This window comes from Pogona vitticeps, chromosome 3 (assembly GCF_051106095.1).
Source record: "Pogona vitticeps strain Pit_001003342236 chromosome 3, PviZW2.1, whole genome shotgun sequence".
In the NCBI taxonomy this organism is placed as follows: Eukaryota; Metazoa; Chordata; class Lepidosauria; order Squamata; family Agamidae; genus Pogona; species Pogona vitticeps.
In genome coordinates this window covers 160321598-160337143 of record NC_135785.1, presented here as the reverse complement: position 1 = coordinate 160337143, position 15546 = coordinate 160321598, and the positions used below count along the sequence as shown (strand labels likewise).

The window sequence follows — 15546 nt, the reverse complement described above, 5'->3', positions numbered from 1 at the left end:
AAATCGGGGGCAACTGCTTGTGATGGTCATTGGCTTTAACTGCAGCTGTTGTTTTTGTTTTTTTAACAGGCTTGGAAGAGGAAGCCTTGGTCATCTTCGATGCCGAGGAGGCTGATTTCTTCACAGTAACAGGCGTTTTCGTTGGCTTATCAGAGGCTTTACTGAGGGAGGATTGAAGTGAGCCATTCCAGATCTCTGAACGAGGGGTTGCAGCAGGAGAAGAGATTTCCATCTCTGACGGCTTTGACAAAGAGAGGGTGGTATCCCAGAAGTGATATTTAACTCTCTGCTGTCTAGCTTTTAACGCAGCTTTAGGAAAACCTTTACAATGTTTACAGGATTGGGTTAGGAGGGCTACCCCTAAACAAAAAAGACAGCAGTCATGCCCGTCAGAGAAAGAAAACTTCCTAGAACAAACAATGCACCGGCTGAAGGGTCCGGAACGAGACATAAGCTGGTATGGCAAGGAATAGTCCTATTTTAGATGTAGCGCGGTGAGGCAAAGAGGTGGGAAAAAATCGAGGCAACCAAGTTAGTGGAGAAACACAATAGGAGAGATCAGGCGAACAGTCCAAGGTCAGGGCAATGGAAAACGGAGTAGTCAGACGAAATTCCAAGTTCGATAGCCATAAAATTCAGTCAAAAAAATAGGTGAAGTAACAAGCTCGATGAGAGAGGCTCCAAACCGCTTGGCAGAAAAATGGAACTGAGGCTTTGGTGGGCGGAGCATGTGCATTACAGGCAACCTAAACTTTGTTATTTTTCTATTAAAAGCTTGAGAAGATTCCGAGAGGTCCAGTGCAGGCGCTGATTTAACCCTTTTGTGTGCATTCACAGAGGTCACGATGAACTATCCCTTTCATGCGCTAAATCTGATACCCACATGCAAAGTTTGTTTTAAAACATCTAATTGTTTATATTTTGAAAAACAATATAAATCACATAATTTTTTATCTGATAGAATTGTTAGGGATACATGGTTATCATTTCATATAGTATGCTACAAAACTAGCTTTGAAAAATCTTTGAGAAAAAAATTATTACATGTATGATGTCCAGTTAACACTTATATTTGAAAGGGGGAGTGATTGGCTTTGTTATACCTAGAAAAATATTTCTTATTTACATAAGAGGAAATCTGGAAGATGAGTAAAAATCAAAGCTTAATGTTTGAAGTTCTTTACTTTGGAAAAGTCCTCCAAATATCATGAAGGCCACTCAACAAACTGAAGTTGCTAAAAGGTCACAATACCTGCAATATCTCTCAAAATTCAGACTGCACGTGACATGAGTGGGCTGTAAGAAACAGAATGGGGCTGTTCTGACAATAAATTAAGACTACTAAGAGAAGATGCTTTCATGACAATGAGCATCAATTGCGAAAGCATAACACAAATATAGTGATCCCTGTTCCCTACCCTCCACATGAGTACCCCTGTGGAGATTTTAAAAATTATTCACTTGCTGCATTAGGATTTTTCCTTTCCTCATTTCTTCCAAGGAATATAAGCAGTAAGGTAAAGGTAAAGGTTCCCCTTGACATTTAGTCCAGTTGTGTTCGACTCTAGGGCGCAGTGCTCATCCCCATTTCCAAGCTTTAGAGCCAGCGTTTGTCCATAGACAGTTTCTATGGTCACGTGGCCAGAGAGACTAGACACTTAACACCATTAACTTCCCACCATGGTGGTGCCTATTTATCTGCTTGCATTTGCATGCTTTCGAACTGCTAGGTTGGCAGGAGCTGGGACAAGCAACAGGAGCTCACTCCACCACGTGGATTTGATCTTACGACTGCTGGTCTTCTGACCTTGCAGCACAGAGACTTCTGCGGTCTATTTGCACAATTGGGCCAAAATCACAAGCAACACCTCATTAATGAGTGGCAATTCTGCAAATGTAAATAGGCAACAGGATTCTGACCCACATCGTTTGAGGTAGGTATGCTTGATAATAACTTAGCCAAGGCAATCAAGGAAATTACAGAGCTGGACAGGCATATGAAACCATGTCTCCTCTCACTCATACCTTATTTTTTTTTAATGTTCGCTTTGTGCCATTTATGTTCCTGATTGTTAATAAGTGCCAACCACCATAAAATTAGTAAAATGTGATGCTTAAAAAATTAAAATGGCATTACATCCACTAGAACCTTTCAGTATTCCACAGCAAAACAATGTTGGAAGATCAGCATTTTATACAGCATAAGTACATCAAGTTTCACAGACCTTACTCACAGAAAAGTATAAAAAACAATTGTAATAAGGTTCTATTGTCTTAAACAGCTTGAAGACAACTATTAATGTCAATAAAGTACATACATTTTTGTGTTAGACCCACAGAACTATTTCGTTAGCACAGTAAATTCTTGGAACCACTAATTTAAGGCTATGTTTTAAATTAGTCTGTTTACTAAATTCTTGAAACTGTACCCAAAGGAAGCTGTGGCTTGTTCAAAGTGAACAGTGGATGAACCAAGGCTTCTTCAAATTTTTCTAATCCCACATATTTATTGAAAATACTCTTATTCTACCTCTCTAAAAGCTCTGTGTGGCTTCCAACATTATTAAAATTCCAAACAACCCCCGCAAATTAAATATAACACACATATTCCTAATTTTACACAAGATACCCAAACACTCTTAAGTTTTGGCACACATCAAACAATGCCTGTTAAAATGATGGATTTCTACTAAATCAGACAGTTTAGACATGGCTCCTTTTTGTCCTCTGTAAGTCAAACTGCTCTCTCCCCTTATATCGCATGATCTGTGGGGTAAGGAAAGGGTGCAAATGCAAAGCCAATGTAACATTAGCAGAAAGACATCTGGCACCAAATGGAAATAAACAGTGATTCTGTTTCCTGGGGCCTTCTACAAACAAGGCAGACATCAGTAGCTATTGATCCCACACATGCCCAATTTTTAGGTCAACAAAAACTAGCATCTGTAATATAAAATTTGTTATTATAATTTACAGTAGTTGTTTTTAAAAATATTTTAAAGCCATTCCATAACCCTACTTTTGTAAGAGGACTGGTTCATACCAAAATTATTTAGGTGGCTTTAAACTAAGTGCATGATCCAGCCTACCACCACACCTTCCCCTCAAATAGGTTTCCTGTTGCCCCCCTGCCCCTGACAGAAGTCACACACAACACAGCTGTATGTACCAAATGGCATATAAAGGCCAAGCACTGGTTGTAGTTTCCTCTAAAGATCGTGTTGCATATTATTTCATGAGGATGGACCAAAAGGCACTTTGCATAAATAATCACAGGTCCCTCACTGTAATTTTCATTGATTCATACACATCTATGTCACTATTGTTTGGAATCTTAAAAAGTATTTTAACTGCATTTACTTTTTTAAAAAATTAACTTTCTTCCAATTAACAGTGGATTATCTTCTCCCCTGAGCCAAGCTGTATCAAAAGCCACTAAAGCAGTCTGAAACACCATGTGGCACAGGGGTGCTGCTGTCCAAGAGACATAGGTCTCAATTTCACTTTTACACACCATAATGTAACACATGCTGTAATATAGCAAGGTATACTACCCACTTAGTTCTTTGGATCTACACCAATACTATTATCTAAGACAAGATTTCCTGCAACTCAAATAACTGCAAAACTGTGTACTGTTTGCAAGGGAAGGGAGACTGTCTTCATTCCCTGCTTACAAGATTCCTGGAAACCTCTGGCTGGCCACAAAATGGTAGATTGGATCAGGAAATCCGTGTCCTTCATGACTACAGAATGAAATTACTACAAAATGTTTTCAATGATTTATTAGAAAGTAATCATTTAATCACTGTATTGCCCCAATACTAACTATATTTTTCAAAAATATATGTAGTAAAAACTTAATATGCCAGTTTAAATGTCATAAAATCACCCAATCAAGAAAAAAAATTATGCACTAGAACTGGTTATGGACCTCTTTTATTCTTCGCTGATAAAAGTTAAATACACTGTTTCTCTCCGGGACTACAGTGGGGTCTTGACTTGAGAACTTAATCCGTATTGGAAGGCGGTTCTCAAGTTAAAAAGTCTGTAAGTCAAGTCTCCATTGACCTACAGTGCATTGAAAACCGATTAATCCCGTAACAGGCCATTTTTGTTCCATTTTGGGTTTTTTCTGGTCTCTAAGTCAAATCTCAGTCTGCAAGTCAAACCTAAATTTTGCGGCCAGAGAAGTCTGTAACTCAAAAAGTCTGTAAGTCAAGCCGTCTGTAAGTCAAGGGTCCACTGTACTGGCTAATATCATTTACATGAAAAACATTCTAGGATATTCTTAGAATCCAACACAAATGACTACTTACCTATCCACATACCAAATCCCAATATTAAGAAACTGCTAGGATTGTCCAGTTTAAATCAATTATTTGATATCTGTCTGGCTGCCAGTTCATCATGGTTTAATGGGACTCTGGAAACAGCCATATTCATAAAAACTAGTTTTTGGACAGGGTCTCACCTGGTCTCTTCATCGTCCCATGCAATTCTCATGCCTTTCCCACCACCACCTGCTGAAGCCTTGATCATGACAGGATAGCCTAGCAGCAGGGAACAACAAACAGAAGCTCAGACTTTGATCAGTAAGTCATATAACAACTGACCAGATGTCCAATAACACTGTAGACAAAAAATATGTTTTTAAAAAGCTAATTGTTTAGAAAGGAATTTTAAGATTGTAGTATCATCAGTGACAATCATCTTCTGAATTTCAATATATCAATTTTACATAATAAAGTTTTATATAAAGATTAGTAAGAGCTAAAATAGTAGCACTGTGCACTATTACAAAGTTTTACAAGTTTTCTTTCCACCAAAAGATTTTGAAGGCAGTTAATATTATTTTTAAAAAATCAAGATTTATCTAAAAAACAGCAAATACAATTGAAGATGACAGAAGAAACCAGCCATAAAACATGTACAAGAAAATTAATAACATAATTTGAATCATTCAGATCTAAATACAGTACTACATTTTCACTGTTTGACAAAAATCAAGCAAAGATATAAACTCTGGGAAGAACCTTCCATACCTCAAAAAATGAAGGCGAGTGAGTGTCCATTCACCAATAGATAAGGAGATAAATAATCATATAGCTCAGAAGGTTACTTTAAAAATTAGTTCCATTTTAATTATATGGACATGGCCAGCAGATGGTTACTATTATACAGGCATTTTATAAAAGCTCTTTACTCCCTTTTTCAAAACAACTGAGATAGTTACTTTTAGTTTCTTTTAAAAACACAAATATTAATCATTTTCATTCAGCACAGTATGAGCCAAAATAGAAGGTAAGAGCTAACAGTTCAATCACCAATATTGCTCTTCCTCTGTTTAGTGATGCTTCATCCCCATAAATATGCAAATTACTAAAAAGACTGTAACAATACAAAAAGAATGAAGTTTTCTCATTTTAAGTTATATTGTAATGTACTTGCACTTTTACTAGGCAAAGGAACTAACTATAAGTATCTAGGTATTTACATATCATTAGCTGTAAGCTCCGAATGAAAGACTTGTTAAAGGAGCACATAGAAAAGTACCTCAAGTGTCACCTTTCCTTCACTCAAAGATCTAAATCAACAATTCTCAATCTTTTTTGGCCACAGCCATAAACACAATGGGAAATACAGGCTGAATCAGGATTCCATAAGTCACATGAACTTTATAAGGTGGTGTGTGAAGAATAGTTTCTAGTTTACAGCCCCCTTCTAATGTACCGGGGGGGGGGGCTAAGGAGCCATATAGTTCCTGTTGAGAATGGCTAATATAAGTGACACCTAATATAAGATTCATGTGCATACATAAGGATCCTCATTATTTGCTATATCTTGATACCTTTTTACTGTCCTTTTATTAAACTTTTACTTTTAATACTAACACATATATTTTTGTATGCCTTGGAAGCTATATGTCCTTAAACGGTGGAAGGAAGGAGAAAAAATAAAACATGAAAGAAAGGAAAGAAGAAAAAGAGAATTGAAAAATGTTAGTCTATACTGAAAAATAAAATGTTATAGGTTTTTTTTATCAAAAACCTTCTGGTCTATAGCAAAAGAGTTTCATTTGGTAGATGCATGGAGGGCAACACATATAAAAGAGAAATATTATACTGTACATTCTATTCAAATTTAGACATGGTCTAGAATAGATGCATGCTGGATTCCAATAAGTTGGATAAAAATGATGAAGACTATAGACATACTACCAAGAACTTTGCTGATCATAGTCCAGTTATCTTACAACTGAATATACAAAATAAAACATCGTTTTAGAGAATGAACACTAGTCTTTTGCAAAATGAAGATTTTAAGAAAGAAGCAATGCAAGAAATGTCTTGGTTCTTTAAGGAAAATAAAACTCCAGATGTACCAATAAGAGTAGTCTGGGATGCAGGAAAAGCAAAGCTAAGAGGGATAGTTATAAAGAATGCAGCAAGACAAAAAAGATGAAAAAATAGAAAAATACAAAGAATTAGAGAAAACACTCTTCCAATTAGAACAACAGTCAAAACAAAATAGCTCAGTTGGAAAACTAGTAGATAATATGAAATCAGTACAACATCAAATAAATCTATGGTCGGGGTCAGAAATGGCAATGAAGATAAAACAAACCAAACAATTTTTTTTTTGAAAAAGCAAACAAACCAGGCAAATGGCTTGCCTATAGACTGAGAAAAGAACAAACAAGAAATCAAATTATAAACTTTAAAGACCAGGAAGGAGAGGCCAAATGGGAGCAGAAGAAAATTTTAAAAAATTGTCAAGGATTTCTATCAAGCACTATACGAAGAACCAGTGAAAGCAATAATAGAGCAAAGATAATATCTACATAAGTTTCAGTTAGAGAAATTACCTAAAGAAAATATAGAGATCTTGAATTCCTCAATAACGATGTGTGAAGTGGTGGAAGCTATTAGAAAACAAAAGAATAATAGATTTCCAGGAAGTGATGGAATACCGGCTGAATATTACAAGAATTTTGAAGAATTAATAGAAGAAATAGAAATAGAAATTCCCACTTCATGGAAAGAAGCAATAATTTTAGTGATACATAAAGAAGGTACAGATCAATCAGAAATCCAAAACTATAGACCAATTTTGTTATTGAATGTAGATTATAAAATTTTTGCATCAATATTAGCAAACAGATTGAAAAAAGTTTTGGTGCAGATCATTCATCAGGATCAATCAGGATTCTTACCAAAAAGACAAATGAAAAACATTATCAGGATAGCATTGAATGTCTTGGAATACTAAGAAGCCCACTCTGAAAAACAGATGGCATTAATATTGTTTGATGCAGAGAAGGCCTTCGACAATATGAACCGGAATTTTTTGCTGACACAGCCACAATTAATGGAAGCTGGAGATAAGTTTATAGGAGAAATTAAAGCAATATATTCTAAACAAGAAGCAAGAATCAAAGTGAATGGAGAGCTGACAGAAACAATTCAAATTGAAAAAGGCACAAGGCAAGGATGCCTGCTGTCCCCCCTACTGTTTATTCTCATGTTGGAAATCCTGAACCAACAAATCAGAGAGAATAAGAGAATCAAAAGTTTAAAGGTTAAAGTAGAGGATTTCAAAATTCAAGCCTATGCTGATGATTTAGTAATAACCTTAGAAGAAGCTATGATGTCAATAGAAACATGACTGAATATAGATGTATGTCAGGTCTTAAAATAAATAAACAAAAAATAAAAATTCTGATGAAAAATATGACAAAAGACCAAAAAAATTACAAAAATACTCCGGATGTCAAGAAACATGTAAGGTTAGGTACTTAGTAATTAATATGATAAAAAAAAACCCAGATACATTAATAAAGGACAATTATATGGAAGTAATGAAAGAAATCAAAGTAGTTTTGCAGAAATGGTCTAAATTCCAATTATCCCTAATGAGTAGAATAGCCACAATAAAAATGAATATACTACCAAAGCTAGTTTTCCTCTTTCAGACAATTCCAATATTATTAAAACAAGATATTTGAAAGGACTAAATAAGATAATGACCAAGTATGTTTGGGATGGGAAAAAAACAAGAATAAAACTTAAGGCTCTTCAGGACAATAAACAAAGAGGAGGGTTTGGCCTACCAGACTAGATGAATTATTACAGAGCAGCAGCTCTGTCCTGGGTGAGGGGATGGGTTATTCTACAAAATGGGAGACTTTTAAAAATTGAGGGGCATGAATTAAGGCTAGGCTGGCATGCCTACCTATGGTACCAAGATGATAAGCAATGCAAAACATTTTACATTTGATCAGGAGAGCTCTGTTATGGGTTTGGAAGACAGTTAAGGCACAACACTATAGAAAGATACCATTATGCGTAGCTCCATTAGAACCATTCTCTGATCCAGCAAGAACATCTCAAGGGACAAACGGGAGATATGCTGAGATATTATATAGTGATTTTAATCTAAATAACAAGGATGAACTGGCAGAACAAGGTATTATCTTAGATTGGTGGTCAATAAACTTGTTGAAATCAGGATATGTAAAAGATAAAGCTACAGGGCTTCAGAAAAACAAAATACCTTTGGATAAGGGGTTGCTGGACTCAGAAGAAACATTGATTAAAGGTTTATATAATACTTTAATCAAGCAAAAAAAATGAAGACAAAATTGTGAAGGATTGCATGGTAAAGTGGGCTCAAAATATAGGTCGTAATATAGAACTAGGTGCCTGGTCACAAATTTGGGAACAAAATATTAAAATGACTAAATCTATAAATCTAAAAGAAAATATATACAAAATGTTTTACAGATGGTATGTAACACCAGAGAAATTAACAAAAATGTATAAAAATGTTTCTAATAAGTGTTGGAAATATGAAAAGAAAGTAGGGAGCTTCTATCATATGTGTTGGATGTGCATTAGGGCCAAGGACTTTTGGAAAATGATTCATGAAATGACAGAGAAAATTTTAGGGGATAAAATTGCTTTGACACCAGAAATTTTCTCATTGAATATATTACCAGCTATACTCGGGGGGGGGGGGGGACAAGACTTACTTGACCTTACACCTGATAACTGCAGCTAGAATTGTATATACCAGTAAGTGGAAGACTACAAAGATGCCAACAAAGAAGGAATTTATTGAGAAGATTTTGGAACTAGCAGAAATGGATATTTTGACAGATACACTAAATGATAGACTGGATAATAATAAATGGGAACCTCTTTATACCTGGATGAAATCTACACCAATTTAAGTAGAATAGATTAGATTAATATTATGTTAGAGAGTATATACTGTGTATATACTTACAATGACAATAAAATAAATTATATATTATTATAAGACAAGATGAAATGAACGGAATATATTGTAATAAATCACTCTGGTTGCAATGGATAGAAAAGTAGAAAAAAATACAATAAAAACATTTATTTAAAAAATGAAAATAAAATGTTATTAATTCAGACCATTAAGGGTTTTAATTAAGCACCATTAAGCAATTTGAGCTAGGCCTAAACATAAACTGGAAGTCAGTGGGCATAACAACAGATGTAGAACTGAAACTTCAACTCAAAAGACTGGCATCCACTAGTTTTTGTTGCATGAATAAAGAATTGTCTCTTAGTGTATCTCTATTCATGAACAAACCCCGGATGTTTAATTACAATTAATATGTAATAATAATCTTAGAACTGCAGAGCTGGAAGGGACCTTATGGATTATCGAGTCCAGCCCGTCAAGGAGGCACAGTAAGGAATCAAATTCCCAACTTCTAGCTCTGCAGTCAGAGACCTAAACCACTGAACTCTATTCCTACACGATTAGAATTTTACTATTTTTGCATTGATTTTACTACATGTTGACACTGTAAAAATGTACTAGCTTATTAATGTATACATTTACCCTACAAATAAGGATTAAATAATTTATCAGTAACAACAGAAAACCATAAAATGTTAATTCAGGGAGTGACCAATAATAGCACATACATTCTTTTGAAAATGACAGAAAATGACAGTGTGCTTTTTCACCCAATATTTCACTAATTTAGAACCAGTTTATCAACTAACTTAGAACACTTGCAAAAGGCATCTATAAATAAATAACTGATGACCCATAAACTCCCACTTTCTGGAAATAAGTACATATACTGTGTTTGTCAGTGCTTATATACCAACCGTATCTAATATAAAAACAAATTTTACAATGATCTTTGCACCACCCTTGATGATGTACCAAAATAAAACAAGCTGATCACCCTGCCAATTTTATTGCCTAATTTGGCCTATAACATTGGATGTGGAGTGGAGTCATTAGAAAGCATGGCCGCAGACAATGTAATAGTAATGGTTTACTTCTCTTGAGAATTTTCAGCAAATACAATCTGCTCATCCAAACCAAAACAAAGCAACTTGAATGCATCAACAGTCAGAACTGGCATCTATTAGACTATGTCATTATTAGAGATTAAGAAATACAAAATGAACACATAATGAAAGCCATGTGTGGAACAGAATGTTGGATAGACTATTGCCTACTCATCCCCAAAATGAACATAGAGATAAAATTGGCATAGTGTCCACAAGAAAAACAAGCATCAGATAAGTTAACTGTCTCCTAGCTGAGTCCTGGTGGTGCTGGAGGAGACTCTTGAGAGTCACCTGGACTGCAAGAAGAACAAACCTATCCATTCTGAAGGAAATCAACCCTGAGTGCTCACTGGAAGGACAGATCCTGAAGCTGAGGCTCCAATACTTTGGCCATCTCATGAGAAGACTCCTTGGAAAAGACCATGATGTTGGGAAAGTGTGAAGGCAAGAGGAGAAGGGGACGACAGAGGACAAGATGGTTGGACAGTGTCATCAAAGCTACTGACATGAATTTGACCAAACTCCGGGAGGCAGTGGAAGACAGGAGGGCCTGGCGTGCTCTGGTCCATGGGGTCACGAAGAGTCGGACATGACTTAACGACTAAACAACAAGCTGAGTCATGACTCATGAGGGATGCATCTTGATGGCTGAGACAAAATTAAATGGAAGTATACTTCACACTTAAAGTGGAAGCAGAAGAATTGACAGCCAATGGAGAACTCAGCTTGACACCATATATATAACTGTCACAACAGATGATGGAATTAAAAAGTGTGTTTGATAAGAATGAAGGGAAAATTACAAAACTTCCTAAATAAACAAAATCAGCCATATAGTACAGTGGTGCCTCACTTTATGATTGCCCCGCATTACGACGAAACTGCATTACGATGATCTTTTTGCGATTGCAAAACAATGGTCTGAATGGGGGGTTTTCCGCTTTGCGATGATCGGTTCCCTGCTTTGGGAACCGATTCTTCGCAAAACGACGATTTTAGAACAGCTGATCGGCGGGTTCAAAATGGCCACCGGGTAAATAAAATGGCTCCCCGCTGTTTTCTGGGACGGATTCCTCGCATTACAGGCACAGAAAATAGCCGCCCTATGGAGGATCTTCGCTGGACGGTGAGTTTCCAGCCCACTGGAACGCATTAAAAGGGTTTTAATGTGTTTCAATTGACTTTCTATTTTCGCATTACGATGTTTTCGTTCTACAGCGATTTCGCTGGAACGAATTAACATCGTAATGCGAGGCACCACTATATATCAGCTCAATAAATCACTTGTTAATAAAGCTGATTTTAACAAAATCCATCAAGAGTTGCAGTTTAAAGTATGAGAGATGACTCAGAAGGATGGCTAAGAACATTTAGAACTTTGTTGATGGTGGAGAAATTAAGAAATTCTTTGAAGCAGTCAAAACCATCTATGACTTCCAACTTGTGTGCATGTCGCCTCTCTTCAGATATAACATAATCATGCACCCAATCTGAAAACTCCATGATGGCATGCAAGTTCGCATCATCAACTACCATGTTTTCTCTGATTCTAATCTCATTATGAATGGCATAAATTAATATTCTGAGATGATTACAACAATACTGTATTAGGTATTGACCTTCACACTGATAGGAAAGTGCTCAATTTCCAGCATCTGCAGGCCATATCTAAAATCTTATTGTGTAATGTTTTAGCTCCTGTTTGCTGATTATTGCATTCTTAATGCAACCACATTTCTGAATATGCACAGAAATCTTGATCTATTTGCCACTACCTGTAGCCATTTCATCCTGAAGATCAATACAGGTAAGAGGGTGATGAAACACCAACCTGCTTTGGGTATAGATTTTGGTGAACAGGTTCTGAGAGTATACAAACACATCTTTTCTTCAGTGTAAGTTCATGTATCTTGGTGGCTCTATATCCCATTGTATTCTCATCAATGATGCAGTGACCTCATGAATCTCTAAAACTAGCACTGACTTCAGAAGACTTTGATCCTCTATGCAAAATCAATGTGAAATCAATCTTTCCGGCAGGTTAAAGATTTACAAAGCTTTTGTTCTATCCTCCCTGCTTTATGGAACTGAGACTTTAGGCCATCTATCAACAACATGCAAAAAGGCTCAGTACTTTCATATTATTTGTCTTCAGAGTGTTCTCAATATCAAATGGCAAAATAAAGTTCCTGATACCCAAGTTCCAGAGCAAACACAGATGACAAACATTTTTACTATCTTGAAACAATAACAACTTCAGTGGGTTGGCTATGTTGTCAAAGCATTATCTTTTTTGGAGAGCTTATTGCAGGTGCTGAAGTGCACAGTGGACAAAATAAATGTTTTAAAGATACTCCAAAGACACTATAGAAGGAATTTAATACTGACCATGTAAACTGGGAAGCTATGCTTCAAGAATGACATATCTGGCAAAACGTTGCCAAATAAGATACAGAAAATTTCAAATACTGTAAAGAGAATCTACAATACAGAAAGCAAGAATGTAACAGCTCAGCAGCCCAGCAAGTTGAAGAAAAATTTACATGTCCACACTGTTCCTGTGCTAGTTAAATGCCTGTGTGTTTTCCATTCTGTACTGTTAAACCTGACTTCTCTCTAAATGCAGAATCTCATGGAAATGCTCTTCTTCAAAGAAAAAGGTCAAACTACACTCATCTAATATTGGCCACGTTGAATATGGGCATAAAGTGTACCAGTTAAATGCTCCCTTAAGACCAATCCTTTGCAATCCATTTGTTTGTTTGTTTGTTTAAATTTGTATCCCAGTCCTATTAATGTCACAGCACTACTCTGGGTGGATAACAACTCATAAAATAGAAAACAAAAATAAAAATAGAGATATTAAAACCAATAGCAACAACCCTAAAAAACCATATGGCACCGACTAATCCCAGAGCAGATAGAGAAAAAGAGGGGAGGGAAGAAGAAGAGAGGAAAGAAAAGGGAGGGGGAGAAGGGGTCATATATCTAGGTACAAAATATATACATGCCCCCCATGTGAACTTCCCTATATTCTCTAAAGGGACATTTTATTTATTAAACATTTTGAAAGACAATAGCCCAAGCCCTTTCTCTGGCACACAAAATATTTTTAAAAACATAAAATATGAACAATAGAATATAATCATAGTCAAAATTTGCACAACACTTTACAGACAAAATTTCTTAAATCCACTCAGACTTGGATTTTGTACTTCACACAGGCCCAATAAACACAACTATAGCCCCATCTTGTCTTGATATTTTGCAATTTATGGAATATGAGGTTCAATAAAGATCGGATTCTTGGAGAGGTGAATGTCACTAATTGTAGGCTGGCCTTCAGCAAGGAGAAGGACGGATCAAGTGGACAAGGAGAGTGTTGAACACCTCCCTGTAAGAACATAGGGGACAGCAAAAGACTGCAGCATTAGGAGGGTAGTGTAAGTCATTGAACTAACCTTCTCCTGAAACAGAAAATAGGTCCAAACATTTTTAGTATGTGAAGAGAACACTGTTTCATTATTAGGGAAATTGAATATGAAGTGTTTGGTTTTAATAACTATATTGCTTAAGTTGTTTTATTGTTGTTGTTTTTAATGTTCTATATTGATTAGCAATCATCTGAAGCTCTATTCAGTGATGGAAAAGGCAGTTAATAATAGTAACAGTTTCCAAAGAAGTAGCTGTGTTAGTCAGCATGTTGGCAAAATTAAAAGGAAGCAAAAATTTAAAAAGGGAAAGGAAGGAAAAACCAATGAGAAAATATTGTGGCACTTTAAAGACTAACACGTTTGTTTCATGTGAGTTTTCATGGCTGAAGTTCCACTTCTTCACACACAGTAACATTAACAGAAACAATAATACTATGGCTAAAGACTTATACTACCAGAACTGGCAGTGAAAATCCTCCCTGCAGATAGTTAATTCCAGTTATTTCACAGTTTTCAAAAGCAAAAAACTCACTGCACTTTCTGGAGGCCGGTAGAGGCCTATGTATTCTTTTCAAGAAAATAATGTTGCTAATTAAAGAAAATATGAATGCCGAAACAATTATTTGTTCACAATTATTTAGATCGTTTACATATTTGGCAGCAGTCCTTTAGTGGGAGAGAACTATTTGACAGCCAGCAAATACCAGTATAACATACAAACTGGAAATTACATGTACTGTAGTTCTTCCTAACACAAATATTGGATGAATGGGAAATAAAAATTAAGTGATAGTGCTTGTTGCTATGAGTTACTTATCAATTCAATGTGCAAAGTGATCGCAGCATATGTGCTATATGATTAAAATAAGTATGTTTCATGGCAGAATTCAAATGAATCAGCAATTGTGCATATATATACACAAAATCAACACAGTAACAGAGTGAGAGAGAGAAAACCTGAAAACAGCTTGAACCAACAGGACAAACAGGGAGATAGCATAAGTTGTACTATCTAAACTAGACACAGACTTGGACAAAATAAAGAGATTTTGCCATCAAATATACAACTTTGAAAGCACAGAAAGGATTGCTAAAAATTGAGTTGCATTAATAAGACAAAAAACAGGAAGAAGACACAGATGAATCTCAGACTACAATAAACACCCTATGTTCTCAGAGGTTTTTTGTCTGATCACTACTAACAATACTAAACCTAGAAAGAAAGAAAAAGAATCACATGGGATTACCGGGTATATATTTGTAGTAATGCCATGCAATCCCTCCCCACAAGCCCTGTGTGGTGATGAGATTCTTGCCCCAAACTGCACGCTAGAACTATCAGAGAGCAAAGCTAGTGCCCCTTCTGTCATAGTACTTTGTTGGAGACATATGCTTTGGTTTTTTCCTATATATAGGGCACGTGCACACTTGCACATGCACGCTCGCACGCATACATACAGGTCTCAAACATGCCGATTCAAATCCAAAATTCATCCAAAGTGCATACACAACCCTAGACTCAGTAATGGATAGCCTGAATAAAAAAATGCATTCCCAGCTAGGCCTTTTCTCCAGGATAATCATATTTATATGTCTGTAGGTGTGGGTCTGGCAGGTGGAATCCCCAGAATGTGTGGGGGTACCATTCCCAAGGGAACATTGCTCTTATGCCTAATAAACACTATCATTGCCCCATTTTTAAGTGTGCACTTGCTGCATCCGGCAGGAAATAGCAGAAACATCCATTTGAAAAGGATGTT

At 36.1% G+C, this 15546-nt stretch overlaps 1 protein-coding gene across 3 annotated transcripts in view; it reads right to left on the bottom strand.

Moving 5' to 3' along the window:
- PCCA (propionyl-CoA carboxylase subunit alpha) overlaps nucleotides 1-15546 on the bottom strand; it is a 314567-nt gene that overhangs the window by 204931 nt on the left and 94090 nt on the right. For all 3 annotated transcript variants that reach the window (XR_013544059.1, XR_013544058.1, XM_072994650.2), the window contains exon 9: nucleotides 4475-4553. Coding sequence is in view for 1 of the 3 variants with exons in the window: in XM_072994650.2 (XP_072850751.2) it covers nucleotides 4475-4553 (79 nt within the window). In the remaining 2 variants the exon portion in view is untranslated. The remainder of the gene's footprint in view (nucleotides 1-4474; nucleotides 4554-15546) is intronic.